At 49.3% G+C, this 16,252-nt stretch overlaps 1 protein-coding gene across 1 annotated transcript in view; it reads left to right on the top strand.

The window, feature by feature from the left end:
• Positions 1 to 3,448: 3,448 nt before the first annotated feature.
• Positions 3,449 to 16,252, top strand: part of TSPAN18 (tetraspanin 18) — a 21,170-nt gene continuing 8,366 nt past the window's right edge. The window contains exons 1-4 of the mRNA XM_006896747.1: positions 3,449 to 3,516; positions 5,713 to 5,907; positions 15,754 to 15,828; positions 15,964 to 16,062. Of these exons, the coding sequence (XP_006896809.1) occupies positions 3,454 to 3,516; positions 5,713 to 5,907; positions 15,754 to 15,828; positions 15,964 to 16,062 (432 nt within the window). The 5' untranslated portion in view covers positions 3,449 to 3,453. The remainder of the gene's footprint in view (positions 3,517 to 5,712; positions 5,908 to 15,753; positions 15,829 to 15,963; positions 16,063 to 16,252) is intronic.

Raw genomic sequence — 16,252 nt, 5'->3', positions numbered from 1 at the left:
ATCCTACAAGCATGAGATTATAAAGTCACTACTTACACAAACAATGGTGTCAAATAAAAATGTCTCTGGTAGAAGTCTGTATACACTTGGCTTTGTTATATATGAAACAGCGGATTATATCTGCAGTCATGCTATGTGAGAAGATGCTCATCCTTAAACACGGGACCATCCCAGGGTGCTGTGAGGGGAGCCCAAGACTGTGATATCCACAGTTGCCATAATGGATGTACAGGAGGCTTGAAGACAAATCTGAAATGTCAAGAAGGATGATAAAGTAAAGGTGTCAACATAGAAAATGATGAGTAAGGGTTGTGGCTCCAGATTAAGGCAGACCTGAGTTCAAAGCCTGGTTTAGACACATCTTTGCTGTGTGACTTTGGACAAGTGGTTGTGCTTCTCTGAACCTCACTTCTGTCATCTGCAAAAAGATGGCTGACCACCTATCTCCTAGAGCTTTACAGCGTTAAGTGGAACTTTGCAGAGCAAGAGGTGGAGATATACTAATTACTGTTGCTAGCTCTGGAAACTATTGCACGCCTCTGGAAACTCTATGAACATTGATAAATGATGATAGTTCTAGAAAGGCTTGAGGCCTTTTGTTCTTAGGGTCGCTATGAGTCATACTCGACTCGACAGCAGTCAATAACAACAACAACAAAGCTTGTTACAGCCATCCTCTGCTCTCAGTATTTTCCTGTATTATGAAGGAAGTGGTACTTTTATCCTAATTGCAGAAATAAGGAAACTCAGATATGCATAGTGCGGGAACTTGCCCAGATTGGCTGGGTCTGGCAGAGCCAGGGTTCATCAGACATCAAAGCCGTCTCTCCACGCACCCAGCCTGCCCTGGGGCTGGACCTCAGCCCTGTGTGTTCTCCAGCCACCCTCCAGCTCACATCATCGGTCTTCTTCTTGATTCACATTTGAACTTGTCAGAGGCTTTTCCCACATACACAGCTCTTGCAATGTGTTTGTCTAGACCCATCAGGTGACACCTTTAGTGAATGTTGTTGTTATTTTGTAGTGGTATATACAGGTCGCTTGCTTATGAACTGCCATGTTTATTGTTGTTGTCATTATTTGCCATCAAGTCAGAACTGATTCACAGCTGACTCTCCAGGAGGTTTTCAGAGGCTGTAAATTATACAGGAAGAGAGTGCCCATCTTTTCCCTCAGAGCAACTGTTGGATTCGAATCACCTCCCTTTGGGTTGGCAGCACAACTCCTTACCCACTGGGCTACCAGAGCTCTCTCCTGTATTTCTTGTACGTTTTAATTACCCAAAAGGGAGCTCTGGTGGCCTAGTCTGCTCTGAAAGGTGGCATCTCTCTGCTGTTGTGACTCCACCAGCAGCTTCGAAGGAGGGAGATGAGCAGTCTCCTCCCAAGTGACTTACAGCCTCCTGGCAGCAAGGAGAGTTTTAAGGTTTTTAATTGCCTAAAAGCCAGAACTGATGGAGGGCAGGGTCGCTCTGCTGGGGTAGTGTAAGGGTTTACAGTGATGTGAGTAACTATCACATCAGCTGATGCCAGACTTAAAGGAGGGGATATGTGGAAAGGGCCTGACACAGTGTCCAGCACACAGTAGATGCCCCACTGTGAATATTCTTAACAACAACAACAACAACAACAACACAAATACGCTAAATATAGGAGCCACTGCTGGTGGGGTATCTGCTGTGCGCTGGACACTGTGCCAGGCACCGATTACGTGCTTCGAGTTCTGCAGCCTCTTTCATCCTCCTTTTCTGAGTTATCCCTTCCCCCCTTAACATAAACCCGCTGCTCCCTAAGTTTTCTGCCAAGTCTTTTGAGTTACTGTTGTCTCTTTGACCCCATGTTCCCAGCTCACCGTAGTTGAATTGTGGCTGCCCACTGGGGTTGAGGGGAGTGGAGTGGGAGCGTTCGGAGACTGTATATCCCGTAGGATGAGATAGACCATCTTTCTCTTGAAGAGCCAGTGCTGGATTCGAACCACCAAAGAGGCACCCCCTTAAAAGAGTTATCTATAAGATCCCAAATAGATCTGAAAAGAGCTCAATGCGTAAGACAAGCATGCTTTGCTACTTAAACTAAGTTATTGATCGGTTTAAATAAGACTTCAGAGAATATTGTTTTAGTTTAAGGTTTGAAGATAATCCTGGAGCAATACTTTTAGGGGTTCATTCAGCATCACTGGCTCCAGAGAATCTGGATTCCATGAAAATCTGAAATTCTGTTCTGCCTTTTCACTGGCTATTAATGAATATTGTTGTTGTTGTTGTTGTTGTTGTTGTTGTTGTTGTTGTGTACTATAGAGCTGGAACTGACCCACAGCTGACCTTCCAGTGGGTTTTCAGAGGCAGGTAATCACACAGGAGGAGATTGCCCATCTTTCTCCTGCAGAGCAGCCATGGCCTTGAACTGTGTGCCTTTGGGATTGCAGTGCAGATTCTTGCCTCTAGGTATCAAGAAGGTAGAAAATCCTCAGTCATTTTCAATATCAAGAAGACAAAAATCTTCACCACTGGGCCAATAAGCAACATGTTGATAAATGGAGAACAAATTGAAGTTGTCAACAATTTCATCTTGCTTGGATCCACAAACGACATGCTTGGTAACACTAGTCAAGGAATCAAAAAGAAGAGTTGAATTGTGAAAATCTGATATCAAGGACTTCCCGAATGTGTTTTATTTTTTAAAGAGCAAGGATGTCAGTGTAAAGACTAAGGTGTATCTGATTGAAACCATGGTCTTTTTACTCCCCATGCATCTGAAATTTTTTGCAATGCATAAGGATTATTGAAGAAGAATAGATGCTTTTAAGTCGTGGTGTGGGGGCAGAGTGCTGAGTATCCCATGGACTGCCAAAAGAACTAACAAGTGTGGCTCGGAGGACCTGCAAACAGAGAGCTCCTTAGATGCAAGGATGGTAAAACATCATCTCACATACTTTGGGCATGTTGGTAGGAGGGGCCAGTCCTTGGAAAAGGACATCATGCTTGGAAAGGTGGAGGGTCAGCAAAAGAGAGGAAGACCGTCAAGATGGATTGACACAGTAGCAATGGGCCAAGTATGTCAGAGATCAGAGGATTGTGCAGGACAGGGCAGGGCTCAGACCTGTTGTCCACATGGTGACTATGAATCATGATCAACGGCACCCAGTAACAGCAGAAACATTAATAATTAATTCATATTAAAAATAAGCCTCATGGAGCCTGTGAGATAAAGCTTGCTCACCTTATTTTTCAGAAGAGGAAAGCAGGTCGCTTATGTCTTGACCTCTCCCCCAGCTCTCCACCAACACCATCCCAGAACCCTTTGCTCCAAGTTCTAGCAGAAATGTATAAACCACCTGCTGGGTGGGCTGGCTGCTTGGCCCTGTGGGCTGTGAAAGGAGGACCAAGGTTCTTTCCCTGTGGGGTCCCCCAGCAGAGAAACTGAGGCTGCCTTGCTGTTTTGCAGGTGCGGCACCATGGAAGGCGACTGTCTGAGCTGCATGAAGTATTTGATGTTTGTTTTCAATTTCTTCATATTTGTAAGTATGCCTGGAATGTGCCCCGGGTCCCCGCTGGGGAGCCAGAAATCTTCACTCAGTGGGCTGAGTCCCAGGGCCAGGAATGGGGTGCCCAGGCGGGGTTTCATGAAGGGGAGGAGTGCCTACCCCACTCCCAAATGTTCCCCCAGACAGCCCTCCACCACATCGTAGAAAAGATACAATGCACACTCTCAGGGTGGTTCAGCTCCTGGCAAAGGGGACTGCAGCCTCGGCCCCTTTGTGAGGTCTCACTCCTTTTGAGGAGGAGGTTGAAGGAGGGTGATCAGGGATGACAGAGAGCCATGCCCAACCCTGCCCCCACAGCAGATCACAGACAAAGGACCTGAGCCAGCAGAGCCTCTTGATGTCATTGGAAGCATATCTGGGGGTTGGATCCCTGGGTTCACATCCAGCTCTGCATCTCACCAGCTGTGAGAACAGATTTGAAACAGTGATTTCACCTCCTGAACCTCAATATCTTCATACCTTAAATACCTTACCTACCTCAACAGGCTACTTGACATTTCAGCATTTGTAAAGTCCTTGGCAAGTGCCTGATAGCTTTGCTCCTTCCCCACCCAGACCTCTTGGTCCTGTGCACGAGACCCTGAGTGTCTGCCCACCAGCATCCCATCAGAGGTCTATCCTGGGAGCCCAGAGCCCCTCTGCACACAGCCTGAGGGAGAACCCCAACCCTGCCAGCTTCCCTGATCCAGCCTCAACCTCTGCCCTTAGTGCGCTCGAGACACATCTGAAGGAAGGATAGAGACTTCCTTTCCAGGCAAGGTCCCCATGGAAGAGAGGCCCCCTCTCTGGCCACGCCTGCCTCAGCCTCTCTGTGTATCTTTGTCCCTGTAGATTGGCTGCAGCAATGATTCCCTTCTCTCCCTGTGGTCCTGAGTTCTAACCCCAACATTACCATTTTACAAGCTGGTCACTCTTGGCCCAGCGTTCCCACCCAGCATTCCAAGGCCCTGGGGCCTTCTAAAAATGGAGTACCTTGATCTAAGCCACACAGCTTGTCCCCTCAGCTTGCAGACTTCTTTTTAGCCAAACTCAAGCTCCAGCCATAGCCACCACTTGTTATGCCATCAGTTGCTTCTAGTTGGCAGCGGCTCCTCCCAGTCCCACTACACCTGCTGCTGTCAAGGTGATTCCGACTCATAGTGACCCTTCTCGGGGTTTCTGAGGCAGTGAATCTTGACAGGAGGAGACTGCCCATCTTACTGCCTCCAAGCAGCAGGTGGATTCGAACCACAATCCTTTAAGTCACCAGCCCATTGGGTAAAATACCAACAACTCCTAGTGACCCCATAGGACAGAGTAGAACTGCACATAGCGTTCCCAATGGTCTAAATCTTTCTAGAAACTGTCACACTTTTCCCCAGAGAATGGCTGGTGGATTTGAACTGCCAACCTTTCTGTTAACAGCCAAGCTCCCAACCATTGTGCCACCAGGGATCTGTACTTCTCTCAGCACAGAGAGGGTGTCTAGACACTTTTCCAGACTGGGTTGTGTCAATGGTTAAGATTTTGCACTGATAACAGAAAGATTGGCAGTTTGTAATCCACCCAGAGGCACCCTCAGAAGAAAGGCCTGGCAATCTGTGCCAACTGCCATCAAGTCAGTTCCAGCTCCTAGTGTCCAGAGCAGAACTGCTCTCATTAAGTTTTGATGCTGATTTCTCAGATGCCAGTCATAAAGTTTGGGTGACTTTTTGCGAGTCATTCTTTGGGCCTCGGTGCAGAATGTGAGGGTCACACTAGACGGCTCCATAACCAGAGGTCTCTGCTGGGAGCCCATCCCCCCCTCAGAGCCCAGAGCCCCTCTCCACATGGCCTGACAGAGAGCCCCAGCCCTGCCAGCTTTCCTGATCCAGCCTCAATCTCTGCCCTTAGTGTGCTCAAGACATATCTGAAGGAAGGACGGATACCTCTGCCATTTAAAGGGAATGCCTAAGTGACTCCTGACCTGCAAATTTCCCTGCTGCCCAGGCTTAGAGAGTGGGTTGAGACCATGTACACTGTACTTGGTACAGAGGGACAAGAGAAAATTCAAGACAGTTAAAAGCTCTGTTGGGCTGTGGGCTTGTCCTGCAGTTGGCATTTCCCCCCGCCCCAGGGTTTGGGGAGTGGTGTTTTGTTGGGGGGTGTCTAATTAATCTCTCCTCTACCTGTTTCTCTCCTGACCGGCAGCTGGGAGGGGCCTGCCTGCTGGGCATCGGCATCTGGGTCATGGTGGACCCCACCGGCTTCCGGGAGATCGTGGCCGCCAACCCCCTGCTCATCACAGGCGCCTACATCCTCCTGGCCATGGGGGCTCTGCTTTTTCTGCTTGGCTTCCTGGGCTGCTGCGGGGCCGTCCGCGAGAACAAGTGTCTGCTGCTGTTTGTGAGTACAGGGCTCCCCGAAGCAGGAGGGGCAGCTGCTGACATCCAGGCCTGCCTGGCTTCCATTCGGACACCAACATGTCAGCTTGTTGTCTGGGGCCGTCAACACTGGAGGGTTCTGAGATCAACGCGTCCATCTATTCACTTGGAATTCAACGGTCCTGAAACCCTCAGAGGTTCAGCGACTTCCCCAGAGTCACACAGGGAAAAGACAGGGATAGAACCAAATCTCCAAGCCCTTTGACCAACACTCCCTGCTTTGCTGTAAGCAGGTACTCCCCAAGCCTTTAGGGGAGCTGTTTCTTGAAGTACCATGTCTTCCTTTTCCCCACTAGGCAGGACCACTGACTTAGTGAACACCCACTCTGTGTCTAGACTCCAGAGGACTCACAGTGAGGGTGAAAATAAGACCCCGTGCCCTTCAGGAGTGAGAAATTCACCAACCCTGATCATTTGTGTTTGGTGCCCAGGCTTCTGGAGTTTGCTCTTGATATTGGGGCTATGCCTGTAATTTTGGTGAGCTGCCAGAAGGTGGCACTAGAGTGATTTTACCCTCCAAGTCAATCCCATGGACTTTTCTAAGACTGGGTCAAGAACACTGACCATAATGCTTTCTAACTTGCTTATTTTCAAGAACTCTAATATATAACTCCATAGTAAAATAGCAAGGGAGTCTGATGGCCTAGTGATAGGAAGCTGCACTGCCAACACAACAGCACATGGTTCAAATCCACCAGCTGCTCCACCTGAGAAAAATGGGCAGACTCCTCCTGTGCTATTTACTTTCTCTGAAAAAAACCCTGCAGGGTCCACTATAGATCCATTCAGACTTGATGGCACACGTAACAACAACAGTAAAATAACTAAGCTGATTAGCTGTTGGGTAAATCACCTCTTGGATTTCCAGTTCTAAAATATGATATGATCGCTTAAGGTTCTTTGTTCATTAAATAATAAAGAATAAATGCCTTTTACAGGGTTTGTAGTTCAGGACCTAAAGATGCCTCGACTGGCCCCTCCCTTATGGATGGGGCCGTAGAAGCAGGTCTGGGTTTGAGGATGTGCCTTGTGCTGCCTCTGCTGTGTGACTCTAGCTACTTTCTCTGGGCTCTTGTGCCTTCACGGCTTGTTAACGGAGGTGACTGAAAAACTCTGTTGGAGGTTGAGGTCAAATGAGACAAATGGTGGATATTCTCATTCTCTTCTGCTTTCCTTTGGGGCTTTGCTTACTTTCCTGGCCTTGGAAGATGGCTTTTTTTTCTCCCTTAAGATACCCTAAAGGCTAGAATAATTGGTTGAGTCCAGGCTGGTTACAAAGTAAGGTAAAAACAGGCCGGTTCAGAGAAGTGTATGTATGGGTGAGTCAGCTGGCAGGTACTTCTCGTGGGGGTCGGGAGTTCAGTGACAGGAAGACCTGGGCTGCAGGACTTACTTACAAGCCTTCAGGGCACAAAACAATGCTCAGCAGTGCTTGGAGGCTGAGACCTGGCACAATGCCCCTTCCCCTAGCCAGAGCACGACATCCCACCCCCATGGTTTCACAGCGCACAGAGAGAGGTCTCTCATCCCTGAGGAGGCATGGCTCCCACTGTCACATGTGTGATGCGGGAGCCTGGGGTCCATTTGTCCTTCCTGGGTGTAAAATGTATGCCGCAAGCTTTTCATTTGGTGTGTTAGTGCTGTTAGGTGTCATCCAGTGGCTTGCGGCTCAGAGCGACTCTGTGTACAGCAGCTCTCAACCCTGCTCTATCCTATGCCAACATTATCATCTCTGACACACCTGCTCCCATTACCCCAGTCACTGAGCCAAGCCATCTCATCCAGGGTCTTCCTCTCCTGCACTGTCCCTCCACCCTCCCAAGCATGATGTCCCTCTCCAAGAACTGGTCCCTCCTTGCAGCATACTCAAAGTATGTCAGACGGAGCTTCAGAATCCTTGCCTCCAAGGAGCAGCCTGGTTTCACCCTCTCCAGGGCAATCCTGTTTGTTCTGCTAGCGGTCCATGGTATATTCAACACTGCCGCACCACAGCTCAAAGGCATCAATTCTTCTCTTTGGAGATAAACAAAGAAAACCTGTGAGCGCCCCCTGGTGGAGGATGCTCCACTACAGCCAACAGTGCTCTTAGCATGGAACTTTCTAGGTTTGTGGAGTCCCAAGGGACCTTGAAGATATGGGTCCCAGGACACCCCAAACCTCCCAGTTCTCCTACGCACCTCTGCCCCCTGGGGCCCATTCACTGTTAATGGGCTTATCTCGGAGCCAGGACAGGAAGCCCAGCCGGCACTCTTGGCTGGGAGCAAGCCGGCCTCACTTTGCCTCTCAAAGCTCTTAAGTCTTCTGGAGCTAAGTGACTCTCGCCAAGCCTGCCAGCTGGACCAGGACAGCCTCTCTCCCAGCACTTTCCGAGAAAACCAAGACAGAGGCCAAGGAACGAGAGGTTTGCTCAATATCACTCCAAAGTCACCGTGATGGCCACATCCTCCCTGCCGGCCTGGGGTCCTCTCCTCACCGCCCTGTGTCCCCTTCCCATCTGCTTCTCTGGCGTCTTCATTCTCCCTCCAGCTCTCTCCCCAGAATGATCATCTCTGGGCCACACCCTGTCTTCCCCGGCCCCTCTCCCATTGTCCCACTGTCTCTGCCTTTCTCAGTATTTGTCTTCCTCCCCAGCCCTCTCTACCTTGCATGCCCTTGCTTCTCCCTCAGGCTCTGTACCCCCCTCTACCTCCTCTCGTATCTTCTTTCTTCCTGCCCCCTTTCTGCCCCCTCCCTCCTCCCTTCCCTTTCTCCTGCCTCCCTCTCTTCTTCCCTCCCCCCTCCCTTCCCCTGCTCTCTGCTCTCCCTTCCTCTTCCCTCTCTTATCTTCTGACATCTCTTCACCTCTTTTTTGTCCCTTTATCTGGGGCCCAGGATGTGTAAGTTTCCTCCTGAGATCATAGTGCAGGAGCGTTGGGGACACATGGACTCAAGACTGGTCCAGTGACTCCTCACCTGAAATGAACTGAAGAAAAAGGTCCAAATCTCTGCTGTGGAGTCAGGGCCAACTCCTTGTGACCCTCTGTTGAGTTCCCAAAGCTGTAAATCCTTACGGGAAGCAGTTGCTTGGCTTGCTTTCACAGTGTGGGCAGGTGGGTTTGAACTGCTGACCTTCTGGTTACACTTTACACTTTACACATTACACTTCTCAGCGCTCAGGCTGTCTAAAATTCACTTAAAATTATATGCACAACATTAAGCTTGATGTGAGAATGCGTGTGCGTGTGCGTGTGTGTGTGTGTATGTTTCTGGAGAGAAGCACCAAACCTTAGGGAAGGTTTTCAAAAAGACTTGTGGCTTAAACTATGAGGAGAACTCCTTCTCTCTTCCGGTGTGGACGTGACTGTATGGTGGTTCGGGCTGGATTGTGGTGTCAAGCCTTCTCCTTGATGGTCTCACCCCTCTAGAAACATGAGACACACTGTCCCATTGGCCTGCTCCAAGGCCTGCGGAAATAGGAGACTTGGAGACAGGGCTTAGCTGGACAGTCTCTTGCTCTGAGGCTGCAATTCCACACGGTCTTGAAGACCCTCAGTCTAATTACATCATGATCACATCATCTCAGGATACATTTCCCAAACATTCCACTTGATCAGCTTTACAGTTTCATATAGAATAGGACAAATTCAACCCCTAATTTCAATCAGATTGACTCTTATCTGTGGGAAGAGAAGGCAGACAAATTCATTGTCATCACCTAGAACAAAACCAGGGGCTGACTGTGGAACAGATCATCGGTGGCTACTACACAAGTTCAAGTTGAAAGTGAAGAAAATGAAAATAATCCCTCAAAGCCAAGATCTTCCCTTGAGTAGATCCCACCTAATTTGAGAGACCATCTCAAGGCTAGTTGTGAAACACCAATGATGATCAAAGACATGAATTCACTTTAATATAAAGATAACAAAAGTCTTTATCATTGGATCAATAAAGAGCAATACGATACATGGAGAATATATTAAAATTAGCAAGAATTTAATTTTACTTGGATCACAAACAATGCTCATAGAAGCGGCAGTCAAATCAGCTACAATATTTATTGTTGTTATGTGCCATCGAGTCACCTGTGACTCATAGGGACCCTATGTACAACAGCCCTAAACTCTGCTCTATCTTGTGCCAATCCACTGTCTCCAACACACCTACCCTGATTACCCCAGTCACTGAATCAATCCATCTCATCAGGGTCTTCCTCTACTGTGCCATCCCTCCACCCTCCCAAGTATGATGTTCCTCTCCAAGGACTGGTCCCTCCTTGTACCATGTCCAAACTATGTCAGACAAAGCTTCAGAATAGTTGCCTCAAAGGATCAGCCTGGTTTCATCTTCTCTAGGATGAACCTGTTTGTCCTCCTAGCAGTCTATGGTATATTCAATACTCTTCTCCAGCATCTTCAAAGGCATCAGTTCTCCTCCCCTCCCTGTACAGAGATGTAGGAGGAGGGCGAGCAGAACTTCCAGCTCACAGGAGAGTGTCAGGGGCAGGGGACTTTGAGGATGTGACCAGAATCCCAGCTCCAGATTTTCTTGCTTTGAGTAGGGGCCTTGTCTCTGACTGTACTCTGTGGAGGGGTATGAATAAAGGTCATAGGCTCCAGCATGTGGAGGGGGAAAGGCATCACTTCTCCTTCTGTCCTTTCTAGTCATTGTCCAGCTCTCTGATGCATAGCAAGTGATTGCAAAGACCATGGCCTGGATCAGGCGCACCTTAGTCTCCAAACTGACATCGTGCTCTTCAGTACTTTGAAGTGGTCTCTGACAGAAGAGTTTACCAATGCAATTCATCTTTTCATTTCCTGGCTGCTGGTGCCAAGGGTGTTGATTGTGGAGCCAAGCAAAGTGAAGCTGTCAACAATCTCAGTCCCTTCACCATCTGTCATGATGCTGCCAATTGGCCCAGGGGTGAGAATCTTTATTTTCTTCATGTTGAGCTTCAAACAATATTAATTACAGTGGGGAGATCTGCTGCAAAGGAGCTCCTTATTAAAGTGTTTACAGGCAAGCATGTCCCCTGGATGCCCAAGGTGTGCCTGATCCAAGCACAATAATATTTTCAGTCACCTCGTGGTGGCATAGTCCACACAGTAAGTTGCATTGGTAACCAACAGCCTAGTTGAACAAAGATGACCAGTCTCCTCCCGTGCGATTTACAGCCTTCAACACCCAATGTAGGGGCAGCTACGAGTTAGTTCTGACTATCGCATTGAGGGGGCCGTCCTCGGCTTTTGCAGACAATGAGTAAGGAAGACTGAGGAAGAGCTGATGCCTTTGAATTACGGCATTGGCAAAGACGGCTGAATCCACCAAGGGCTGCCAGAGAACAAGCCTGTCTTAGACGAAGCACAGCCAAAATGCTCCTTGGAAGCAAGGATGGCGGAACTTTCTCAAGTACTTTGGGCATGTCATCAGCAGGCATCTGTCCCTGGAGAAGGACATCAGGCTCGGGAGAGGCCAGTGAAAATTCTGAAGGTCCTCAGTGAGACCTGACACAGGAGCAGCAACCACAGGCTCAAACAGAACAGCGTTGGTGAGGATGGCGCAGGACGGGCAGTGTTTCACTCTGCTGTCCAGAGGGTCACCATGAGCCAGACCTGTCCCAGCAGCACCTAATAGCAAATGATCATCGGAATTTTGTCACATCCTCGTTTCCTCTTTTGCATACCTTGGAGCATGTCAAGGACTTTTCTATAAAGCCAATTTATTCAATGATGCTAATTTTTGTATATTTTCTTAAGGCAGGCTAAATTGAAAGAGAGAACAGCAGAACGAGCTGAGTGTATTTAAATGATAAATGAGCTGAATTGTACATCAAACATGTAAATTTGGTAAATATTTATTAGAAACGTGAGCTGAAAGGAGCCGTGCCCGAAGGCAGATGAGTTAGAGGAGCTGGAAGTGTTCACACCATAGCAATTTCCGCCCCCTTTGTTCATTTTTTTTTCCATCCTAAGTAAAGTGTTGCAAATTCAATGTTCAGTAATTACTAGCAAGTGTGTCCTTAAGCAAATGCAATGAGGCTGGGTCAACTACAAGTGAGCAAACCCTGACCTTGACTGAGGGAAGTCCTGTTGCCAGTCTAGGGGGGAACTCCTTCCTTGGAACCAGAGATAAGCCATGAGGCCAGTTCTAGTTGCAATACAGTTGATTCTAACTCATGGTAAATCCATGCTTGTCTGAATAGCAATGTGTACAAACGTTTTCAGTGAACGACCCTTTTAGAAGGAAATTGCCAGGCTTTTCTTCCATGATACTGTAGGTGGACTTGAACCTCCAGCAGTCTGGTTAGCAGCTGAGCTCTTAATTTCTACTAGTAAACAGGAGGGAGTTACTTCACAATGGAGAAGGGTGAGCAGAAGTGGCACTGTGGCTGATACAGACATGCCACTGTCCACCTTGTTCCTTGTCACACACTCACGTAGACTCACACACTCCATCTTGATCCCTGTGTATAGGGAGACCCTCCTCTAATCAAACAAGCAAGGGCAGTCTGCTCTGCATGTCACTTTTTCTGGGGAGCCCCCTCCTTTCTCTATCCAGGTGTTACCAGTCCCCTCTTTAATGCTTCATCCCAAAGTAAACTCCAAAAGGATGGGATCCATGCGTAGTCTTCACATATTTGTTTGCCAACACCTCTTTAATGTGCTGGTGAGCAAGGATGTCACTTTGAGGACTCTGGTGCACCTGACTTTTCAATCTCCTCACTGAAAATATGTGAAAGCTGAACAATGAATAAGGAAGATGGAAGATGAATCAATGCCTTTGAATTGTGTTGGTGAAGAATATTGAATATCCCATGGCGTGCCCAAAGAACAAACAAATCTGGCTTGGAGAAAGTGCACTCAGAGCGTTTATTAATAGTCAAACAGCTACCCAAAACCCCCCTGATTTTGAGTCAGTTCTGACTTGTCGTCACAGAGTAGGGTCCCATGGCTGTAAATCTTTATGGAAGAGATGGCATCTTTCTCCCAGAGCAGGTGGTGGGTTCCAACCACCAGTTTTTCATTAATAGTGGAATGCCTTAACCACACCCCCCACGAGAGGTGCTTTTGTCCCGTGCAGGGATCCTTACATATTCGAAAGATGGTGGCCATTGAGACTTTTCTAAAAAGTGCCCCGTTCAGCATTTGTCTTCTGGAAACCATTTGTTCTCGGGTTTGAAGCCCTGACCCAGTCAGCCCTTAGCCGTGCCAGCCGGTCCTGAGCACTTTGCCTGCATTAAGCTGCGCTCATTCATCCTGGATCGAACACACGCTCCCCAGTGATGAGAACAGTGCACTGGCTCAGACGCATCTGCTCTGCTGTTTGCAGCACAGTCAGGAGCCAAAGCCAGCCCCACCGCGGCACCGTGGGCAGAAACCATTTCCGAGGCAGCTCCCTGCCAGCTGAGGGCCTGCCAGCCAGTCCACCTAGAGGCCAGGGGCCAGGAAGGCACTCCCCCACAGACGCCTGGTGAAATGCAACCAGCCGGATGGTGATCCCTCACTCGCCAAATGGAAGTGCCAGGACCCCTGCCAGGGGCCTCTGTCACTGTCACAGGGAGAAGCTGCAGCAGCTGAGAAGGAGCCCTGCGCCCCGCTGCCCCAGCTCCTGCCCATCCCGTCACTGTCACAGGGGGAAGCTGCAGCAGCTGAGAAGGAGCCCTGCGCCCCGCTGCCCCAGCTCCTGCCCATTCAGTGCGGGCAGAGCAAGTCAGGATGATGATCCATGTAGGGGGGTCTGGGTGCAGCCAGAGACAGGGACACTGGAAATTTGTCTGTTTAGATGTTTCTAGGTGGATGGAGAGCTGTCCAAGGCTCTCATGGACTTCATAGATGTCAAGAGCCGGCTAGGCTGAATAACACAGGCACGCTCTTTCCTCTCTCTCCTGCTCTGGCCCCAGGTACTACTGCCCGCTTCCACCGGGTCCTGAGTTATAGCATATCAGTGATTGTTACTTGCCATCAGGCCAGCTGTGGCTCATGGTGACCTTGGGTACAACAGAACCAGACATTGTCCAGTCTTGAGCGATCCTTCAGACGTTGCTGTTTGGGTTTGTTTTGGGTGAGCGCATCTCACAAATGAGAAGTTTCCTCGTTTCCATTAACTCTCAGCTTGACTAACCATGATCTGGTGGTCCCTCCTGATCACGTGTCCAGAGGAAGCGGGACCAAGTCCTCACCGTCCTCGCCGCTAGGGAACATTCTAGTTGTGCCACGTCTAAGACTGTTCATTCCTCTGACAGTCTGTGGTACAGCAGAATAGTACATGATTACCCTGAGGCACGTACTCAAGGACTCATTCATTCATCCCCCTCTAATCTTCTCATTCCCTGCAAAGTGCAGAGAATGAAGTCACAGCCTCTTCAAATTCAGGGCCCAATGGGACACAGCACCATCCAGGTAAACCCTGTTGGGACACTGTGTTGAGGGAGCCCTGAGAAAGGAAGACATCCCTCTGTTTGGGGAAGTCAGGAAAGGCATCTCCCCAAGTAGGGACTGGGGGCACCCCTGGACTAGAGATTTGAGGCATTGGAGGGGGAGGACAGGAAGGATATCCTGTGGAGAGAATCCAGGGTGTGAAAGCTCTGAAAATAGGCTCAGCTTGGTTAAAACTGGGACGTCAAGGAATGTGGAGAGTGGAGCAGAGGGGGCTCTGTGTTAGGTCTCAAATCTGACTATCCTCCCTCCCCGTTCAGATTCTGACAGATTCACTGCATTTCCCTGTCTTGCGCCTGAATTACAGCTAACGATCTCTGTCAGTCCCTGTGGGAACAAGAGGTGCAGGCGGGCAGGTGGGCGGAGCAGTAGAAGCTGCCTCTGTTGCCTGTTCTGTTGTTAACTCACGGAGTGACCCCATCCTCGGTAGAAGCCTGGGCCTGCAAGGCCCCATGATCATGCTCCGATGGCCCTGTCACACCCCGTCGAACATCTGTAGGTTGTTCACTGGCAGATTTTCAAATAGTTTGGCAGGTTTTTCTTCTTAATCCATGTTGGTCTGGAAGCGGTACTGAAACCTTTTCTAACTCATCACAGCACACTTCCACTGACACGTTCTGCTGACAGGTGATAGCATGTGCTTACTGACTTTCATTGTTGTTGTTGGCCATTGAGTCAGACCTGACCCATAACTGACCCTTCAGCAGGTTTTCAGAGGCAGTAAATCACACGGGATTCTCCTGCAGAACAGCTGGGAGATTCAAACTGTGTCTCTTTGGGATTGCAGTGTAGCTTCTTATCACTAAGTTATGGCAACCTCATATGTGTCACAAGAAAACCACAACCCATAGCAGTTTTCAGTGATTATTTTTTTTCTGAAGTAGATTGCCAGGCCTTTCTTCCGAAGTGCCTCTGGGTGACTTTGAACCTTGACCCTTTTGGTTAGCAACTGCTTAACCTAGGGACCCCAGTACCTCCTAAAATCCCTTAAATGCCAGCAGGGGCAGAGAGAGATAATACTGGATTGACGAGATGGGGGGAAATCAGGCAGAGGTCCTCAAGGAACCTACACTTCACACAGCTTGCACAATTCCCCACTTGGGGAGGAAGTCCCCCAACTTTGATTAACACTCTCCTGCCAGGACTACCAGGAAGGTCGTTCAGGTTGTACACTGCACAAAAAAAGCCTTCTCTTAAAGGTACCCTCAACGTGGCATGCGCATCATTTGTGTGCTTTTACCATATTTTGGTTACAAGAGCATCTTAAAATTCTGTATTTCGTGACAGTTGTGTGGCAGACCTCAAGGCACCACAGCAGCAGGCAGCTGCCCTGCACCCTCCAGCTGAGTGTGGCCTGAGACCCTCCCTGCCTCACGAGCCCCCTCCTGTCTTTGCAGTTCTTCCTGTTCATCCTGCTCATCTTCCTGGCGGAGCTCTCAGCAGCCATCTTGGCCTTCCTCTTCAGGGAAAACGTACGTCCTGAGGTCCTCACTGCGCTCCAGGGGGGTTTTCCCACTGGGCTACTCCTGAAGGGGAAGTGGGGAGACGAAGTGGGGGGAGGTTCACTGAGCTGCTGGGTCTCAACTCACCCCCTCCTCTGCCCCCAGCTCACGCGGGAATTCTTCACCAAGGAGCTCAGCAAGCACTACCAGGGCAACAACGACACGGATGTCTTCTCTGCCACCTGGAACTCTGTCATGATCACTGTGAGTGGACCCCAGCCCAATGCCTTGACACCCACTGGGGCCAGTGCTCCGCCCCCAGCCTCCCTGCCCACGTGCCCATGCAGACATCATTAATCAATCCACACCTTGTCCACCAGGTCCAATGCAGACATGTCAGTCCAGACTCCACCCAGCCTAATTCAGACATCATCAATCAAACCACACTCTCTCC

The sequence above is a fragment of the Elephantulus edwardii genome, unplaced genomic scaffold, assembly GCF_000299155.1.
Source record: "Elephantulus edwardii isolate Elephantulus edwardi_28Jun2011 unplaced genomic scaffold, EleEdw1.0 scaffold00189, whole genome shotgun sequence".
NCBI classification, from domain to species: Eukaryota; Metazoa; Chordata; class Mammalia; order Macroscelidea; family Macroscelididae; genus Elephantulus; species Elephantulus edwardii.
The sequence above is the reverse complement of the archived record's forward strand: the minus strand, read 5'-3'. Positions and strand labels throughout refer to the sequence as shown.